General features: G+C 49.4%; 1 protein-coding gene across 1 annotated transcript in view; it reads left to right on the top strand.

Moving 5' to 3' along the window:
• ZNF697 (zinc finger protein 697) overlaps positions 1-5445 on the top strand; it is a 33895-nt gene extending 28450 nt beyond the window's left edge. The window contains exon 3 of the mRNA XM_027973684.2: positions 711-5445. Coding sequence (XP_027829485.1) covers positions 711-2119 — 1409 coding nt within the window. The 3' untranslated portion in view covers positions 2120-5445. The remainder of the gene's footprint in view (positions 1-710) is intronic.
• Positions 5446-17357: the final 11912 nt, after the last annotated feature.

Raw genomic sequence — 17357 nt, 5'->3', positions numbered from 1 at the left:
CATATGTCTGGGGATAAGCAACCAGAGGCAGATAGATGTGTGTTCTGGATCAGCCTCCAGGCTGGACTCACCAGCTAGCTCCAGATCCTACACTCACCTCCCCTTTTCCCTAACCACCACCACTGGCCGCGCACCGCCCCCCCTCCTGCGGCCCCCCCCCCCCCCCCCCCCCCCCACACCCACACCCACAGTAAAGCCCTTAGGTTGGGATGTATTTGGTTTGCTGTTGCAGACTGACGAATCATACTAAAAGACGAATGAGCTAGGCCAGGTGATCTCTTCTTGTGCTTCGCCAGAGTGGCCTTGTCTTTTAAGGCTAGGGCCGTGAAAGGGATTGGTGGCTCGCAGAGTGGAGGAGATCTCTTCTGAGATCACAAAAAGTCTCAAGTGCGCCGCCAGGCCTTCTTCAGGCAGCCACGCTGAGCAGAGCCCCAGGTCCAGTGGATGGGGCATAGGCCCAGAGACAGCTGCCTGAAGAACTGGAGGGGCAAGGGGCAGGTGAGCGCTCTCGCTTTAGGCCATCCCTGAGTCTCCAGGTGGGAAGGAGGCTGGAATTGAGGACTGAGTGAGCAGGGACCTTGGAGAGACATGTTAAGAGGTCCCGGGGGAGATTACCCTGTGGCCCACACTCTTATTGAGACAGGCTTCCTCTGGGTTTCTCTCTCGAGTGCCAAGCGTAGTCATCCCCATGGCCGCCTTTTCTGTTGCAGAGGGGCTGCTGAGCGAGGAAGACGGGGTTGCAGGCCGTGAGGAAGAGGATGACCAATCTGGTGTAGCTGAGATGGCCATGTTCCCAGGGCTGTCTGAGTCCGACAGCATTTCCCGGAGTCCCCAGGAAGAAGAGGAAGAGGAGAGCGCTGGGGAGAACCGGCTAGAGGAGGAAGAGGAGCAGCCGCCCCCTGCCGTGCTTCCCTGGAGGCGGCACCTCTCCCTGGGGAGTCGGCACCGGGGCGACAAGTCTGCCCACCGCCGCTTCCGCCGCCTCCATCACCCCATGTCCATGGACCTCGGGGAGCTCGACAGCCTGATGGCCAGCATCATGGACGCGCCCACCATCTGCCCCGACTGCGGGGAGAGCTTCAGCCCTGGCGCCGCCTTCCTGCAGCACCAGCGCATCCACCGCCTGGCCGAGGCCGCCGCGGCCGCCAGCCTGGAGCCCTTCAGCTTCGCTGGCGAGTGCGAAGCGGTGGTGGGGATGATGGGCGTGGGCGGGGGCTTCGGGGCAGGGCCCGCGCTGGCCCGGCCCCCGCGCGAGAAGCCCTTCCGCTGCGGGGAGTGCGGCAAGGGCTTCAGCCGCAACACCTACCTGACCAACCACCTGCGGCTGCACACAGGCGAGCGTCCCAACCTGTGCGCTGACTGCGGCAAGAGCTTCAGCTGGCGCGCCGACCTGCTCAAACACCGGCGGTTGCACACGGGCGAGAAGCCCTACCCGTGCCCCGAGTGCGGCGAGGCCTTCAGCCTCAGCTCGCACCTGCTGAGCCACCGGCGCGCGCACGCCGCGGCTAGTGGCGCGGGGCCGGCGGCGCTGCGGCCCTTCGCCTGCGGGGAGTGCGGCAAGGGCTTCGTGCGCCGCTCGCACCTGGCCAACCACCAGCGCATCCACACGGGCGAGAAGCCCCATGGCTGCGGCGAGTGCGGCAAGCGCTTCAGCTGGCGCTCGGACCTGGTGAAGCACCAGCGCGTGCACACGGGCGAGAAGCCCTACATGTGTTCCGAGTGCGGGGAGACCTTCAGCGTCAGCTCGCACCTCTTCACGCACAAGCGCACGCACTCGGGCGAGCGGCCCTACGTGTGCCGCGAGTGCGGCAAGGGCTTCGGGCGCAACTCGCACCTGGTGAACCACCTGCGAGTGCACACGGGCGAGAAGCCCTTCCGCTGCGGCCAGTGCGAGAAGCGCTTCAGCGACTTCTCCACGCTCACGCAGCACCAGCGCACGCACACGGGCGAGAAGCCCTACACGTGCATCGAGTGCGGCAAGAGCTTCATCCAGAGCTCGCACCTTATCCGCCACCGCCGCATCCACACAGGCAACAAGCCGCACAAGTGCGCGGGCTGTGGCAAGGGCTTCCGCTACAAGACGCATCTGGCGCAGCATCAGAAGCTGCACCTGTGTTAGGGCTGGGCCCAACGGAGGCTGCCCTGGGTGGGGCGGGGGTGGGGTGGGAAATCACGTGAGGACTAGGTGTCCTGGGGACAGACCCTATAGAAAGAAACGGGGAAGGGAGGTGGGAGGCACAATCTGAGAATGACTGGGGGGCCTTTTAGGTGTTAGGAGTCCCGAAGGGGTGGGTTGAATAAGAGTTGTTCTTTGGGAGGGGCTGTATTTTGCCTACCTCCTCCCTAACTGTGAAATGTTTGGGAGATGTGCTTGAGCGTGGTGATTTCATCAAATGCACGCTATAGGGAGTGAAGGATGTGGAGGAGCAGGCATTCTGAGGACTTTTAGGAAGAGGAGATAGTGGGGTGGGGGAGGGTACAGGATGGCAGGCGACACAGTAGGTTGGGCCGTGATGGCCTCTGGGAAGCAGGGAGAGGGTGTGGATGGAGTGAGAGTTATGGGATAAAATCAAAGGCATGTATGAGTAAGTCTGTCCTGGCTTCACCAGGTATTAAGCCACTGTTTGTCCTGTTCCCCCCACATCAGCTGCAGTCCCACAAAAAGTAGAGGAACTTTGTCAGTCCTACAGGAGTGGATATTTTGTGTACTCTTCCCTTCCTTTCTCTGAGCCACAGTTAGCTGCTATTTTGAGGTGTCCAGAAGAAACTGGGCAGAATTTTCAGCTACACACCCTCATTTCCAGGGCAGAATCTCTGAGGTTTAGAAATCCATTCGTAACTGGTTTTCAGATCAGGGAGCTCTTGGTACTGCTCCTGGTTCTTTGCTACTTTAAAATACTCTAGCTTCATGCTGGGTTAGGGTGGTCTGTGTGGATGACCAGTCCCCCACCCCTGGTGTCAGGTGTGTTCCAGGCGCAGTGTTCTTTCAGGTCTCATCTGTGGTCTTTAAGTGCTGGGAAATAGAACAATCCCAGCATGCGTGACTCTTCCTTTCCCAGGTCAGCTTGATGCTTGTTTCAAGTGAAACTTGGGCTATCAGTGGTTGCCCTAGTGACCTGCTGCAAAAGTCAGTTTGCTCAGAGTTTTGCAGGCCTTCTATGAGAAATCCAGGAAATCAAGATGTTCCCGTGTTGGGCTGCCAGGCTCCCTGGTCTCATTTGTATCTGTATACCCCTCCGCCTCTGCAGTGATTGGGGAGCAATTCCAACTCCCGCCTCCACCCATATGGTTATGGGCTCTGGTCTGAGCAGAAGTTTCTCTTTCCTACACAGGGAGGCACAGTAGAAAGCTCAAGACTTCACACAAGGAGGGCACACGCAGCGAGAGGTATAAATGCAGAATTGCCAAATAGCACAAGCAGTGAATGTTGTCTGGTGGTTATATTAATGCCAAAACAGCACTTTTGTGTTTGTAAAGTGCTTTATGCTTTTGAATGATTGTTAGTTGTTCCTCACGTCTTTGTGAGGTAGGACAGTATTATGACCCCTGTCTTAGGGAAGGCTAGGGGACAGGAGTGCGACAGGCGGTTCTGAAGTGAGGCAGACAGCAGTGTGGATAGGTGGGTCTGACCTACTGTGCTCTCCAGTTCAGCTGCTAGGAAGACTGACCTATCGTGATTTATATAATAAGGACACTGAAAATTCTTACGCTTGATGGAAAAACTCAAGGCTAGTATAGAAGGGCCAAAGATGTCCTTGTTGACAAAGCTGGTCTTTGTCATGTAATTAGAGTGTCCTAGATATGTTCCATTTCTAGTCGGGGCGGTAGATGACTCTTGTACAGACTTCAGTGACCTATGCTGAAAATCCCTCCCTTAGGTTAGCCTTTAGAAGGTAGAGTTGTGGAAAGCGGTTTTGTTTTCTTTATTAGTGATTGTTACCCTCTACTTTTCATGAAAGCATCTTCACAAACTGTTGGACACACTTGACGGGGAAAAAAAAAATCCACAAGCTTGTTTTTGTCATTCTAGCAAACTTTCTATGGATGCTGGTAAGTTATACTTGGTCAGTTGTATTTTAGCAAAGAACTTCTTTGGGGACTGTAGGAAAGCATGTTTTTGCCATCATAACACTTAAAAAAAAATTCCTGAGAAATCTGGGTTTGTATAATGCCTGTTGATCTTGCTCTCTAAATTGGTTTATTGTTATTCACAAACGCAAATAGATTTTTAAACTATAGTTTTGGAAGATACTAATTCCTTTTTATTTTGGTTGAGAGTAATCTGAGCAAAGCAAGTGTCCATTATTTATTCTGACTCTTGAAGTCTGAATACTAAGTGTGTAAGACTCACATGAAAATAATATAGCCAGTTTGTAGGTAATCTTATTCCTTTTTTTTTTTTTTAATGCACATCTACCTCTTCCAGCTGTTTTAAGTTCTCTCAAGTCTGTGCCTATGAAATCTCATCCAACTTTTGGTTCCTCATGGGTTTACGATCCACATTCTGGGTCACTCGGTCTTTTGCTGACATTTTCATACTATTGCAGTCAGTCTCATCTGCAGCAGCTCTCAAGCATGGGTTCAATGGGAAGAGGAGACTGAAAGTAACGTTCAGTAATTTACTGGCAGTGGAAATCTTTGGATGTCACTGACCTCCTCTGTTCTTTCAGTTACCACAGATAAGAAAGCCAGCTACTACTTCAGGATCCCTTCTGTGAGTGCATCCCTTAGCAAAAGGAAACAGTCCAGCCACCAACCCCCTATTCATGGTGCATCTAAGATGTGATTCCATTTTCCTTATGATTCTTCAGGGAACATAGCTGCATTAAGTGAGGTTAAATGCATTCAGGAAGTTGTTTCTTACATTAGTCCTAGAAAATTAGTATTTCTAAAGCAAACCCTGGTAACTGTGGTTCGCCCTTAAAAATGTTCATCTGAAGACTCCTTCTACCAACTCATTCATGATGGTGGAGGCAAATATATCATTTGTTTCCTGGGGAGCTGGGTCAAGTGCAGGCTGCACTTTTCTGAGAACAGAGAGCAGGTTTAAATAGGTTAAATGGCTTGATTAAATATTGAGCGCTGAGTTGGAAGGAGAAGATAAGTTAACCCCTTGAGCCATGTGGCCTCTTTTAAGATCCTGAGGCTATACATATGTGAAAAAGTACAAATTAAGAACCTGTGTTCATAGACAATCGGAACTGTGTTTCTGAAGTTTGTGCACATTTTCCTTCACTGTAATGTTATTTTACAACCGTTTGTTATAATAGTGAATAATTTAATGATTTAAAAGTAACAGGTTTTGTGTGAGCGTGTGCTTGTATATGTGAGAATTTGCCTTATTTTCAGGTTGTTTTATTTAAATGATGGTTCCTTGGACAGCACTCTGGTGTTCAGCAACCAGTATGGAATATTTGTCATTAAATCCAGATCAGTCTTTTACCATGTCAGTCTTTCTTCTTTACCCATTAAATAGCACTTGTCACCCATTAAATAGCACTCAGTTCAATCTATGGAAGTTATGCTCTGGTAGAACAAGGGTCAGCAAGATGCCAAATCCAACCCTTCCCTTTATGTGAATAAAATTTTATTGGGAGACTTCCCTGGTGGTCCAGTGGTTAAGAATCCACCTTTCAATTTAGAGGACTTGGTGTGATCCCTGATCAGGGAACTAAGATCCTGCCACAACTGGAGAGTCCAGTACTGCAGCATAAGATCCTGAGTGCCGAAACTGCTGCTGCTGCTGCTAAGTCGCTTCAGTCGTGTCCGACTCTGTGCGACCCCAGAGACGGCATCCCACCAGGCTCCCCCGTCCCTGGGGTTCTCCAGGCAAGAATGCTGGAGTGGGTTGCCGTTTCCTTCTCCAATGCATGAAAGTGAAAGTGAAGTCACTCGGTCGTGTCTGCAGGCTCCTCCGTCCATGGGATTTGCCAGGCAAGAGTGCTAGAGTGGGGTGCCATTGCCTTCGCCGAGGACTGAAACTAAGACCCAACAAAGAAAAATAAATTAAAAAAAAATTATTGGAGTACAGTTCTACTTAGCCTTCCTTACATAGTGTCTATGGCTGCTTGTGCACTAAAATGGCAAGGTTGAGTAGTTGGGACAGAGGCGATGTGACCCACGATCCCAAGATATCTACCATCTGAATCTTTACAGAAAATGTTTGTGCACTCCTGATTTAGAATGTCTAGGTGGATCCTAGATCATTCTGGAATTGGCTGATGTCTAAGTAGTCTGCCCATTCTAACCAATAATTCAGAGCAACATTTCTGCACTAACGTGGCTTTGGGCTGTTAGGAATGTGTTAATGTTATACTGTTGTTGCAGTTTCCACAGATTTGTCTTCATTCCTTGTAAGAAGCAATCTGTGGGGGATTTTGGCAGTAGGCAAGAGGACTACAGTGATGGAGGAGGGAAACAGCTTCAGGTCCAGCTTCCGACCTGTAAAAAGTGTATTCCTGAATCACACAACCAAGTATTTACTTCCACCCAGTTTTCAAAAATATAGCTTAATGACTCCAGATAATATGGAATGCAGCTTATCAGCTCGACTGAACTTTTGCTGAAAGTATTTTCTAGTTAGTCTCTGCCCGTGAAAACAATGACACAGCAGTTTGAAAAGAAGGGGTTCTCAAGTAATAGAAAAGAGCATGAAAGGCAGCCTAATTTCTTTTAGTGATCGCAACTGCCTCCTCAAGTGAATATCCACAGCCCTTCGGCTGCTGAGCAGGGCCAACAACTGCTGGGTTCTAGTCCCGTAAGGAGGCAGTCAGTTCTGTGACTGCAGCGTTTCTCACTAAGCCTGACTATTCCGGCTCGAAGCAACCACCAGTCTAATTTCTAGTCCCTGGGAAGCTATGTTAAACCTTGAAGTACCTCTTCAGTGCCCTATGGGAACACAGCAGTAAACCTGGCCTTAGGTGCTGCCTGGTGAGGGGTGCTCAACCTGGACTTCAATTAGGGTAGCCTCTATCCATGTTCCAGTTAGAGAAAGTATGTCTAATCAACTTGGAATTCTCCAGGTTTGATTCATTTCAGACAGATTTTCTTAATACAACATTAACTGCACAGTAGGATTACCTTGTTAGTTGCTAAGTCATGTCTGACTCTCTGTGACCCCATGGACTACAGCATGCCAGGCTTCCCTGCCCTTCAGTATCTCTCCTGAAGTTTGCTCAAACTCATATTCATTGAATTGGTGATGCCACCCAACCATCTCATCCTCTGTCACCCCCTTCTCCTCCTGTTGTCCCTCTTTCCCAGCAGCAGGGTCTTTTCCAGTGAGTCAGCTCTTCCTATCAGGTGGCCAAAGTATTGGAGCTTCAGCTTCAGCATCAGTTCTTCCAATGAATATTCAGGGTTGATTTCCTTTAGAACTGACAGGTTTGATCTGGAGAGTTTTAAAAACAACCCTCTCCCAAACAAACAAAACTGTTCAAGGTACTGGTGAACTGGTCTGGGGTGATGTCCAAGTACCCATGATTTTATAAAGGCTTCCCAGGTGATTTTAATGGGTATTTCATGGAAACTGAGCCAGGATTGAGAGGTCTGTAGGATGAATTAAGCACCTCCTTTCTTCCTTGGGGATTATGGTTAGGTAAGACTCCTAAGCCACAAATCCTTTTGTCTGCCAGGGTGTACAGCGGGGACGGGTCAGATGCAAAGGGTGTTGTCAGATATAGCAGGCTCTGCCGCCTGTCTACTCTTGGTAGGCTTCTGTTTCACACATGCCTTCCCCAAATAGTTAAAGATAATAAGTCAGAATCAGGAAGAATGCCTGTCTTTGCTGTTCCTCAGATAATGCCCCAGGGGCATCGCTGGCTGCCACCAGCCCTCCTCTGTATTTGCCAGCTGCAGAAAGCCTGCCTTCCCTTCTTTCTGACCTTCATCCCTTGTCTCAGCTCACTTAACAAAGAAAAATTCCACACATTTCTCTTTTTCTCAGCTGCACTTGGCAGTCAAATTGCTTCCTAAATTTTGCTGCTGGAGGGAAAGAGGAGGAGGTCCCAGCTTGAGCAGATGAGTGTCGTGCTCGTCTTTCCCGGCCAGAGCTCGTGTCTGTAGTTCCCTGCTGCCTGCCTGTGTTTCAAGGTCACTTCTGCTAACCCCAGACACATTCCATTGGTTTTCAATTTCCAGCTTCCCCGATGGGATCCAAGTCACACTGTTCACAGCCCTCTGTAGCCTCATCACAGTGACCAAGATGCTCAGCTTTGAAAACCAAAGAGGTGGGTGGCAAAGTGTCCCACATACCAAGTTGTCCTATGCTTAAGAAGGTTGACAAAAAGGTATCAGTGTGTGTGCAGTGCTCAGGCTGGCATTCCCACATATGTATTTGGAGGGATTTCATCCTGACTGAAAGGTTCCAGGCCCCCCAAGTTGCTGGAGACTAGGCATTCAATGGAAGCAGTTCAGAACAGACATCTGCAGAAGATGCTCCTTTGATTTCCCCTGCAGGAGACAGCCTTTCCTGTATACCTATGATTAAGCAAGAGCTGTTTTGCCCACTGCTGAAAGACACGCTCCTAATCAGGGCTGGCTGTGTAATTTTCAGGGCTCTGCAAAATCAAACGGGGGCCCTTGAGGCAGAGCATGAAGTCAAACACGGGTCACCTCGCAATCCACATGCTGGTGAAGATGCCCTGCTCATAACTACCAGTGACTTCACAGTCCAGCTGGTAGGGGGAGGAATCTAGATCTCCGGCCGTGAGTAGGCTCTCCCTACCTTAAGGGCCAGGGTCTGTGCCAGGAGGGCCAGTAGCCTACCTCATGCCCACCCCTTGTCTCCAGCATCTATTGTGGAAGAAGGGCTGACTTTGCTGATACAGTTTCTTCTGTTTATGGTGGAAAGACTGCGTATGAGAAGCTTCAGTTTTCTAGGACAGACTGGTGACTGTACCCCAGTTTGTGACTAACCTTAGGGCCCCCTGGGCATCCCTTATGGCTCAGATGGTAAAGCATCTGCCTGCAATGCGGGATTCCTGGGTTCGATCCCTGGGTTGGGAAGATCCCCTGGAGAAGGAAATGGCAACCCACTCCAGTACTCTTGCCTGGAAAATTCCATGGACGCAGGAACCTGGTAGGGTTTAGTTCATGGAATCGCAGAGTCAGACACGACTGAGCAACTTCACTTATCACTTATCAGGGGCCCCTGCCCTTGGGAACAGAGTGGTCAATCCACTTTTTCTTGGATTCCATCCCAACAGAGCCTCCATTCTGTCATAATGAACCTCTTTCCTGCCTTGAAATACCAGGTTCCCTCCCTGCTCAAGACCCCTGGGATCTTGGGCCGTAACAAAGGAAAAGGACTCCCCCATGAACTTGTCCCAGACACCCCCAATGCTTTTTAAAATGACTTATTTATGGCTGCCCTGGGTCTTCGTTGCCACATGCGGCCTTTCTCTAGTCGGAGCGCGAGGGCTGCTCACTGTGGTGGTTTCTCTTGTGGAGCTCAGGCTGTAGGGGCCTGGGCTTTAGTAGCTGTGGGGCACGGGTTTAGTTGTCCCTTGGCATGTGGGATCTTTCCAAACCAGGGGTTGAACCCATGTTTCCTGCCTTGGCAGGTGGATTCTTAACCACTTGGACCACCAGGGAAGCCCCCTCGCTTTAGGAAGCACTTACTATAGCTTGAGGGATTGAGCTGTCCTCACCCTGAGTCACCTGGGCTTCCCGAGTGGCTCTGTGGTAAAGAATCCAGCTGCAATGCAGGAGACGCAGGTTTGACCCCTGAGTCAGGAAGATCCCATGGCAGAGGGCATGACCACCCACTGCGGTATTCTTGCCTGGGAAATCCTATAGACAGAGGAGGCTGGTGGGCTACGGTCCTTGGGGTCGAAAAGAGTCACATGACTGAGCATGCACACATCCCAAGTCACTTAAGGGAATGGGAGATTTTCTTGTGAGTTCAGCTTTTCAGTAAAAGGATCCCCTTTTTTTCTGTAGCTCAAAAACTCTCTGGGCATGAGGTTGTTTCAGATTGTGTATCTAATGTCTAGAACCCTTAAAATCTTGGCAGCTGTTTTGCCTTCACAAAAGCCTCTTTCCTCTCATATTCTCTTCACTCATCACTCACTCACTCTTCATGTTTCTACCCCTAACCCCCCGAGAAGTGTGGCTTCTTCTCTTTTTCCTGATTCTCATAATGAAGGTCCAGCTTCTTCAGGTTCATTAATACCCTGACGTGTTCGCTGAATTCTTTCTAGAATTGTCATGTCTTCTGCCTCCCTGCCTCCCTTTGCTCCCCACCTCAGCAATTCAGTTGTTTGTGTGCGTTTTGTCTATTCATCCACCTGTCATCTGTCCATCGTGTGACTGTTTTGTGACAGACACAGGACCAGGCATAGGGGACACAGAGATGAAATGGTGAGTTCTCACCCTCAAGAATATAACTGTGTAGTGAGGGAGGCAGAATACGTGAATAGCAATTAGATACCCACACAGTGCAGAGGTGATAAAATGGGAAGCACTGGATGTTAAATAAGAAGTTGAGAAGGATGTGGCAGGAGTGGTGGGCGAGCCCAAAGCAGAAGGAGCACCACGCCGTGGTACAGGAATATGCAAAAGATGATACATGCCAGCAGCTCCCAATTTGGGCCTGTTATTGGAGCATAAAGTTGGAGAATCTGGAGACAGGGCAGAGATTGGTGGGAATTTAGTCTGGAGAGGTAGGCAAGGGCTAGCTCTTAAGATTTTTTTCTTTTAAAATTGAGGTGTAAAAAAAATAAATAAATAAATAAAATAAAATAAAATTGAGGTGTAGTTGATTTATAAAGTTGTGTTAATTACTGCTATAGAGAAGTGATTCAGTTATGCACACATACATATATATCTGTGTATGTATATATATATGTATACATATACATACATACATATATCCCTGAAGGAGGAAATGGCAACCCACTCCAGTACTCTTGCCTGGAAAATCCCATGGACAAAGGAGCCTAGTGGGCTACAGTCCATGGGGTTGCAAACAGCTGGACACAACTGAGCGACTTAAGACTACTAATACATACATATATATATTTGCATGTATATATATATATATATATTTGCATGTATATATATATATATAGGAGAAGGAAATGACAACCCACTCCAGTACTCTTGCCTAGAGAATCCCATGGATGGAGGAGCCTGGTAGGCTACAGTCCATGGGGTCGCAAAGAGTCGGACACGACTGAGTGACTTCACTTTCACTTTTCATATATATATATATACCCACATAGAAATGTATATATGTATGTGTGCATAACTGAACCACTTCTATACAGCAGCCATTAACACAATGTTGTGTTAATATATCTATATATATATATACACACACAGTCATCTTGAGACAAGCCTGGGACCTGGGACACTTTACTTCACTGTGGCAATGCTTGCACCTGGATACACCTCTCCTCAAGAAATAAAATAGAAAGGAACTATACAGGACTAGGGACTAAAAATAACTGTGGTTCAGTTGGGGCAAATTCTGGATCCAAAAGATACAAAGAAATTAAAAAAAACCTGCCACTTTTGAAGAGCCTGGAGGAAAAGTTGGGGGTGGGGAGCATGCCCCCTGCACGCAATACCACCAAAAGGGTGGGCAAAGCACCTAAGCCACCCCTTAAACCCAACCCCTGGACACACCCTACCCTCACCCCATAGAAGGAACAAGCTTGCCCTCCCAGCAGGGGAATGAGCAAGCAAGGGAACATGTTGTTTGTTCTTGTTCCCCTTTGCCGCAGGAGGGACCCCAATAAAGCCTTGCTTGAATTTCTCATCTGGCCGCTAGTCAATTTCTATTGATTGGGAAAGGCCAAGAACCCTGTTTGGTAGCAACAGGATATTGAATATAGTTCTCTGTGCTCTACAATAGGACCGTGTTGCTTATCCTTTCTATATATAAAGGCTTACATCTGCTAACCAGTTATCCTCCCCCTCCTCCTTCCATCTTGGCAACCACCAGTCTGTTGAGCAGCTTTCTATGTTGTCTTAAGACACTCAGGATTATCCTGAGAGTCCTGAGGCTCCTCCACTGGATGGTTTCACGGAAGAGAGTGACATGGTCAGTTTTTATGTTGGACGGATAACTCTGGCAAAACTACCGAGGATGAATTTCATACATAATGACTGAGGCAGGGAGGCCTGAACCAGGCTGGGTTACTAGGGAGGCAGACAACACCTCCGGGAGGTGTCTGGGAGGTGAAACCCATAAGACTGAATGATAGGCTGGAGGGAGAGTAAGGCAAGGACATCGAGGTCTCTGGCTTCAGGAAGTGGGTACATGGGGTGCTCTCACTCAGGCCTTGCCCAAAGTAGTGTCTGTTCTGCCTCAGGCTGGCCTCAGCTGCCCTGTGTGTTCCCTTTGTTAACACTACATAAATCAAGCCTTTATTTCTTGCCTACATTCTTGAAGTAGCCTTTTAATCTTTTCCAATCCACCCTACACATCACTGCCAAAGTAATCTTCCAGGGACAGCTGAACAAGAATCTTCAGTGGTTTCCCATTGCATATTGAATAATCTCTACATTCTATAGTCTGATTACTGATATTTGTTGTTGAGGGGCGTGAGGAGAGGGGGTAAGAATGGAGACAAGCTCCTTGTTCTTAAAAGAGCCTAATTTTCCAGAGATCGTGAGGCACGTGACATGTAGTTAAATGTCAAATGGTCTCTGGAAGGGGAAAGAAGGCAGTCTCCTACAGGTGACCCAAGGTAACCCATCAAGTTTTTCCAGGTGTGTTCTCCATTCTCTCCTGCATCTGGTCTTTCCATATTGGTCTCTTCGCTGCCTGAAAATGACTCCGCTCTCTCACCTCTGTATCTTTCCTGTCTCTATCACCTCTGCCTGGCATACATTACCCCACATTTCTGCCTGTTGAAGTCCTACCCATCTGTCAACATTAAGCCCCAGTACAAGGGCTCTGTGGAGTACCCTACCCAGAGAGGACCCTCCAAAAACATTTTACCTTTCTAAGGGCACTTGGTACATTTTACTGTGCACAGAACTCACCATGCCTCATATTTTATTGCTTCCACTAGACTGAGAGCAGAGATGCAAAACCAGAAGCCTTAGGTGTCAGTCCAGCCCACAGATGTGTTTTATTATTTTGAACTCTTTTTAAAAATCAAAATTAATGTATTAAAAATTATAACCTATATCAAACATACAGAAAAGTACAGAAGATAATGTTATGTATACTTGAGACCTAGCGCCAAAAAGGAACAGATTGCCTTCAATCCCTCACTGCCCATTTTTAAAGAAATAAGCTATTACACATAAAATTTGAGCACTAACCCACACTGGTCCCATTCCCAGAACTGGTCTTCACACTGTTTTTAAAATTTAGAATTACTTGACAGTATTTAGAAATCAAAAGATTTCACATAAAAAATTAGGAAACTTTGCTTTCCTTGTCAGAGAAGGCAATGGCGACCTACTCCAGTACTCTTGCGTGGAAAATCCCATGGGTGGAGGAGCCTGATAGGCTGCAGTCCATGGGGTCGCTAAGAGTCAGACACGACTGAGCAACTTCACTTTCACTCTTCACTTTCATGCATTGGAGAAGGACATGGCAACCCACTCCAGTGTTCTTGCCTGGAGAATCCCAGGGACAGAGGAACCTGGTGGGCTGCCGTCTATGGGGTCACACAGAGTCGGACACGACTGAAGAGACTTACCAGCAGCAGCAAGGAGACTTACCTTCTCCTTGAAGAGTCAGAAGGTCTGGTGACTTGGGGTATATTCCCACTTGAGTCATGGGAAGGGGGCTCTGTGACTGCTGCCCCCCAAGATGAAGTATGTGCTCCCCTGCACACCACACTCCCCACCATTCCCTGAGGCCTCTTAGCCCTTGCCTGCCTCATTTACACATGGTACCTGGCTCCTGCAGGCATGTGAGTTTGCCATCTTTATGTAAGATCTTTGAAGTCAAAAGCTTTTTATTACTGGAACTGAACCACAACTTGCTGGATGACTTTGAGCAAGTTATTGACCTCTCTGTCTCCATTTCCTTGAGTATCAGGCTAGGATAATAAGCGTACCTACTTTTGGATGTTGACTGAGTATTATTATATATACATGGGACTTCCCAGGTGGCACTGGTGGTAAAGAACCTGCCTGACAATGCAGGAGATGAAAGAGATGCAGGTTCGATCCCTGAGCTGGGAAGATTCACTGGAGGAGGGAATGGCAAGCCACCTCAGTGTTTTTGCTTGGAGAATCCTATGGGCAGAGAAGCCTGGTGTGCTATGGTTCATAGGTCCACACAGAGTCCAACATGACTGAAGTGACTCAGCAGGCACAGGCGGTGCTAGTGGTACAGGACCTGCCTGGCAATGCAGGAGACATAGGAGATGTGGTTTGATCCCCGGCTTGGGAAGATTCCCTGGAGGAGGAAGTGGCAACCCACTCCAGTATTCTTGCCTGGGAAATCCCACAGACAGAGGAGCCTGGCGGGCTGCAGTTCACGGGTCTGCAAAGAGTCAGACAGGACTGAACGACTGAGCACACACACACTCACAAAGTGTGTTAGAACCATCCTTCGTTCATAATTTTGCTGGTTGAGGTTCACCTTCTTTTCTCCAAAACCCTCAGGGCTGGATACATTTTGGAATTCAGATTTCTTTTGGATTTTAACAAGGTAATAAGGGTATGTATCATATATTACAGTACACCCCAGCAAGATCCAGGTTAGCCCCTTGTCATTAAACACACTGAAATTTCTGCAGAAAAAAACCTAGAGTACACATGAAGTGTGATCCAGACTTAAATTGCTCCATCCATTCTGGGGTGGGCCAGGCTGCCTACAAACATTCAGGCCTTCGGGGAGAAGGTAGGTCTCGATCCCAGAGCTCCCAGACTGGGACTCTTTTGGGGATATTTGGGATTTCTTAGCAGAAATTGTGAGGTTGGGTTTTGTCACTGTCCTCATCTGTTTGTTAATAAAGTAACAGAATATTGTAGCTGTCCTGCAGCTGCGGGGTCTGCCTTCCTCCAGCCCCTTTAGGTCCTTTGTCGCTTTTCTGCCCCTCCTTCCCCGGGCCAGCCACCCTCCTGCCAGCTCCACCTCGGCCCTCTGAGGCGTGCCTCCTCCAGCTTGGGGGGCAGTCTAAACTACCTAATCTCCCCGGGCAAACCCTTCTCACCTGTCGGACCTGTGTCCTCTCTGCTCTCCCCGCTCCTCCTCTCTCCCAGCCCCGCCCCCGCCTGCCCCACCACTGCTCAGCTTCCCGCTGCCTGGACCCGCTCACTCACTTCCTGCCTAAGTCCCATCTCCCTCCTCCAAGACCTAGCTGCGGTCCCACCTCGTCCTTGAGGCTTTTCCCAATAGCTTCTGTTCAGCTCCGTTCTCCAGACTCAGTACCCAGAGCACTTAACCGGTGGCTGAGCACGTGCCTGGCTTTCGCTGACTCATTCAGCCGTACCCCACGCGGTCACCCAGGTGTGTGTGGCGGGGGGCGGGGGCGGGGGCGGGGAGGGGAGAGGCGCTGCGGGGCGGTTTCCTTCTTCCCTCCGGGTCTCTGCTGCCCCCGTGCGGTGCTTTCCCTGTAGTGCACCTGGGGCTCCTGTGCACGAGCTCGGACCACCCCGCGCGGGAGTCAGGGAGCATAGTGTCAGTAAGGACGCGGCTTCGTTGGTCAAAGCATTCCCAGGTCTTTATGCTTATTCAGTAGAGACCAACAGTCGGGCAGATCCGCTCTCCTCTTTCTTCTCTCACATCAACCCCCGCTTGCCCTTTGGTGACAACGCCACCTCCCTCCCCTGGGAGAACAGCTCTGAAGGGTTTATGTTTGTGGGATTTCACTAGACTAAAAACGGCTGGAGGGAACTTTTGTCTCAGCCTCCATCACCCTCCTTTCCTTCCTTCCTTATCGGCATAAACATATGAGGGTTTGCACATCACCAGGCTGGACAGAGGCTGCCTCTTGTGTTTTGTGTACTGGAGGAAGCGGGTGTTCCATCTCTCACTTTGTCTCACCCCTGGGACCATTTACTGATCTCCCAGGGCTGATCCTCTGTCCCTTGTCCCCCCCACCCCCATCCCCCTTTGGGGTTTTGAAGGTGATGGAAACCTGTTCCTCCGGGCCAGAGTGCTTTTTCCCTTTTCTCCTTAAGAGTGAATACTTAAACAATCTCCTTTGCATCAAATTCAACTGAATTCATAATCTGTAAATTCCCTGGGTAAGAGAGAGGCCATCTTGGTGTTGGGTACTACTCTTGTTGTGGCCGTGGCTCACAAAGACAGGCGACTCCCTGGTGTAGAAGAGACAGCCGCACCTCCCCTCCAACGACCCCTTCCCCGCCCCGCCCCCCCAACCTCACCCCGGGCTTCGGTTGCACGGTCCTGGTTGATCTGACAGTGTCTCTTTTGAATGCTTGTCCTCCACTCAGTTAATGGACGTGTCATCATTTAAGTCCCCAAACATGTCTCAATTGGTCTCCCTTCCTTGAGGACACTGAGAAGGATGAGAGGGCTAGTGGTTAGGGAGCGATGGAGGGAAGGGAAAGAGGCTGAGGAGGAGAGAGGGAAGGGAAGAGAGGGGGCGGGGTGAGGGAGAGATGGGAGGAGGAAGGAGGAGGAGGAGGAGCAGGAGCTAAATCTGGAGGAGCTAAATCTCTACTTTTGCACCGAGTGGGAGAGACATTTCAGGGACGTTCACATCTGTTCCCTTTACTTGCCTAGGAACCCATCATGTGGCTTCACCGAGATTTGAAAGAACGTTGAATTACTGGCTTCTGAGTTCCCGGAGGGGCCAACGCGCACATCCATCCAAGTGTGTTCTAGGGACCTTCAAGGGCACTGGTACTGGCAGCGGGGCTGGCTGCAGCTCTGCTTCTCCCTCTCCTCTCGGCTGGCGAGGGTAGGAGAACCTCCCAGATTCCGTGAGGGGCTCTCCTCAGTCCTGGGGTGTCTCCTGCCCAGGAGCGGGCAAGAAGGAGGTGACCCAAGAGATCTGGGCTCTCTCAAGAATCAATACCCTATGTCCAGTTCTCCCGCCACACCCTGGCAGCTCATTCACCAGCAGCAGACGCAATTCAGTGGCAGATAAGGGTTTTCAAGTTTATCTGGGTTAAATGTCCCGGTCTCTCACTAGTTAGTGTGATTGTGAACATGTTTCCTTATTCATAAAAGGGAATAGTCAGTCATCCCTACCTCGTAGGTTTCTGGTGAGGGTTAAATAAGTGTTATATGTGAGTCATTCAGTGGGTTCCTGAAACATAGTAAGTCCTAGTCAATCCCATTGTCCACCTCCCCAGCACTCTGCCCAACCCGGTCCCATGCTGCTTCTCTGAATAGAAAAGGCTGATATCTGGAAATGGAGGGGAAAACACAAGAGACTGTATTCACGTAAACCACAGCTTCCTCCAGA

This window comes from Ovis aries, chromosome 1, assembly GCF_016772045.2.
Source record: "Ovis aries strain OAR_USU_Benz2616 breed Rambouillet chromosome 1, ARS-UI_Ramb_v3.0, whole genome shotgun sequence".
Lineage (NCBI taxonomy): Eukaryota > Metazoa > Chordata > Mammalia > Artiodactyla > Bovidae > Ovis > Ovis aries.
This window is presented reverse-complemented; position numbering and strand designations above follow the sequence as displayed.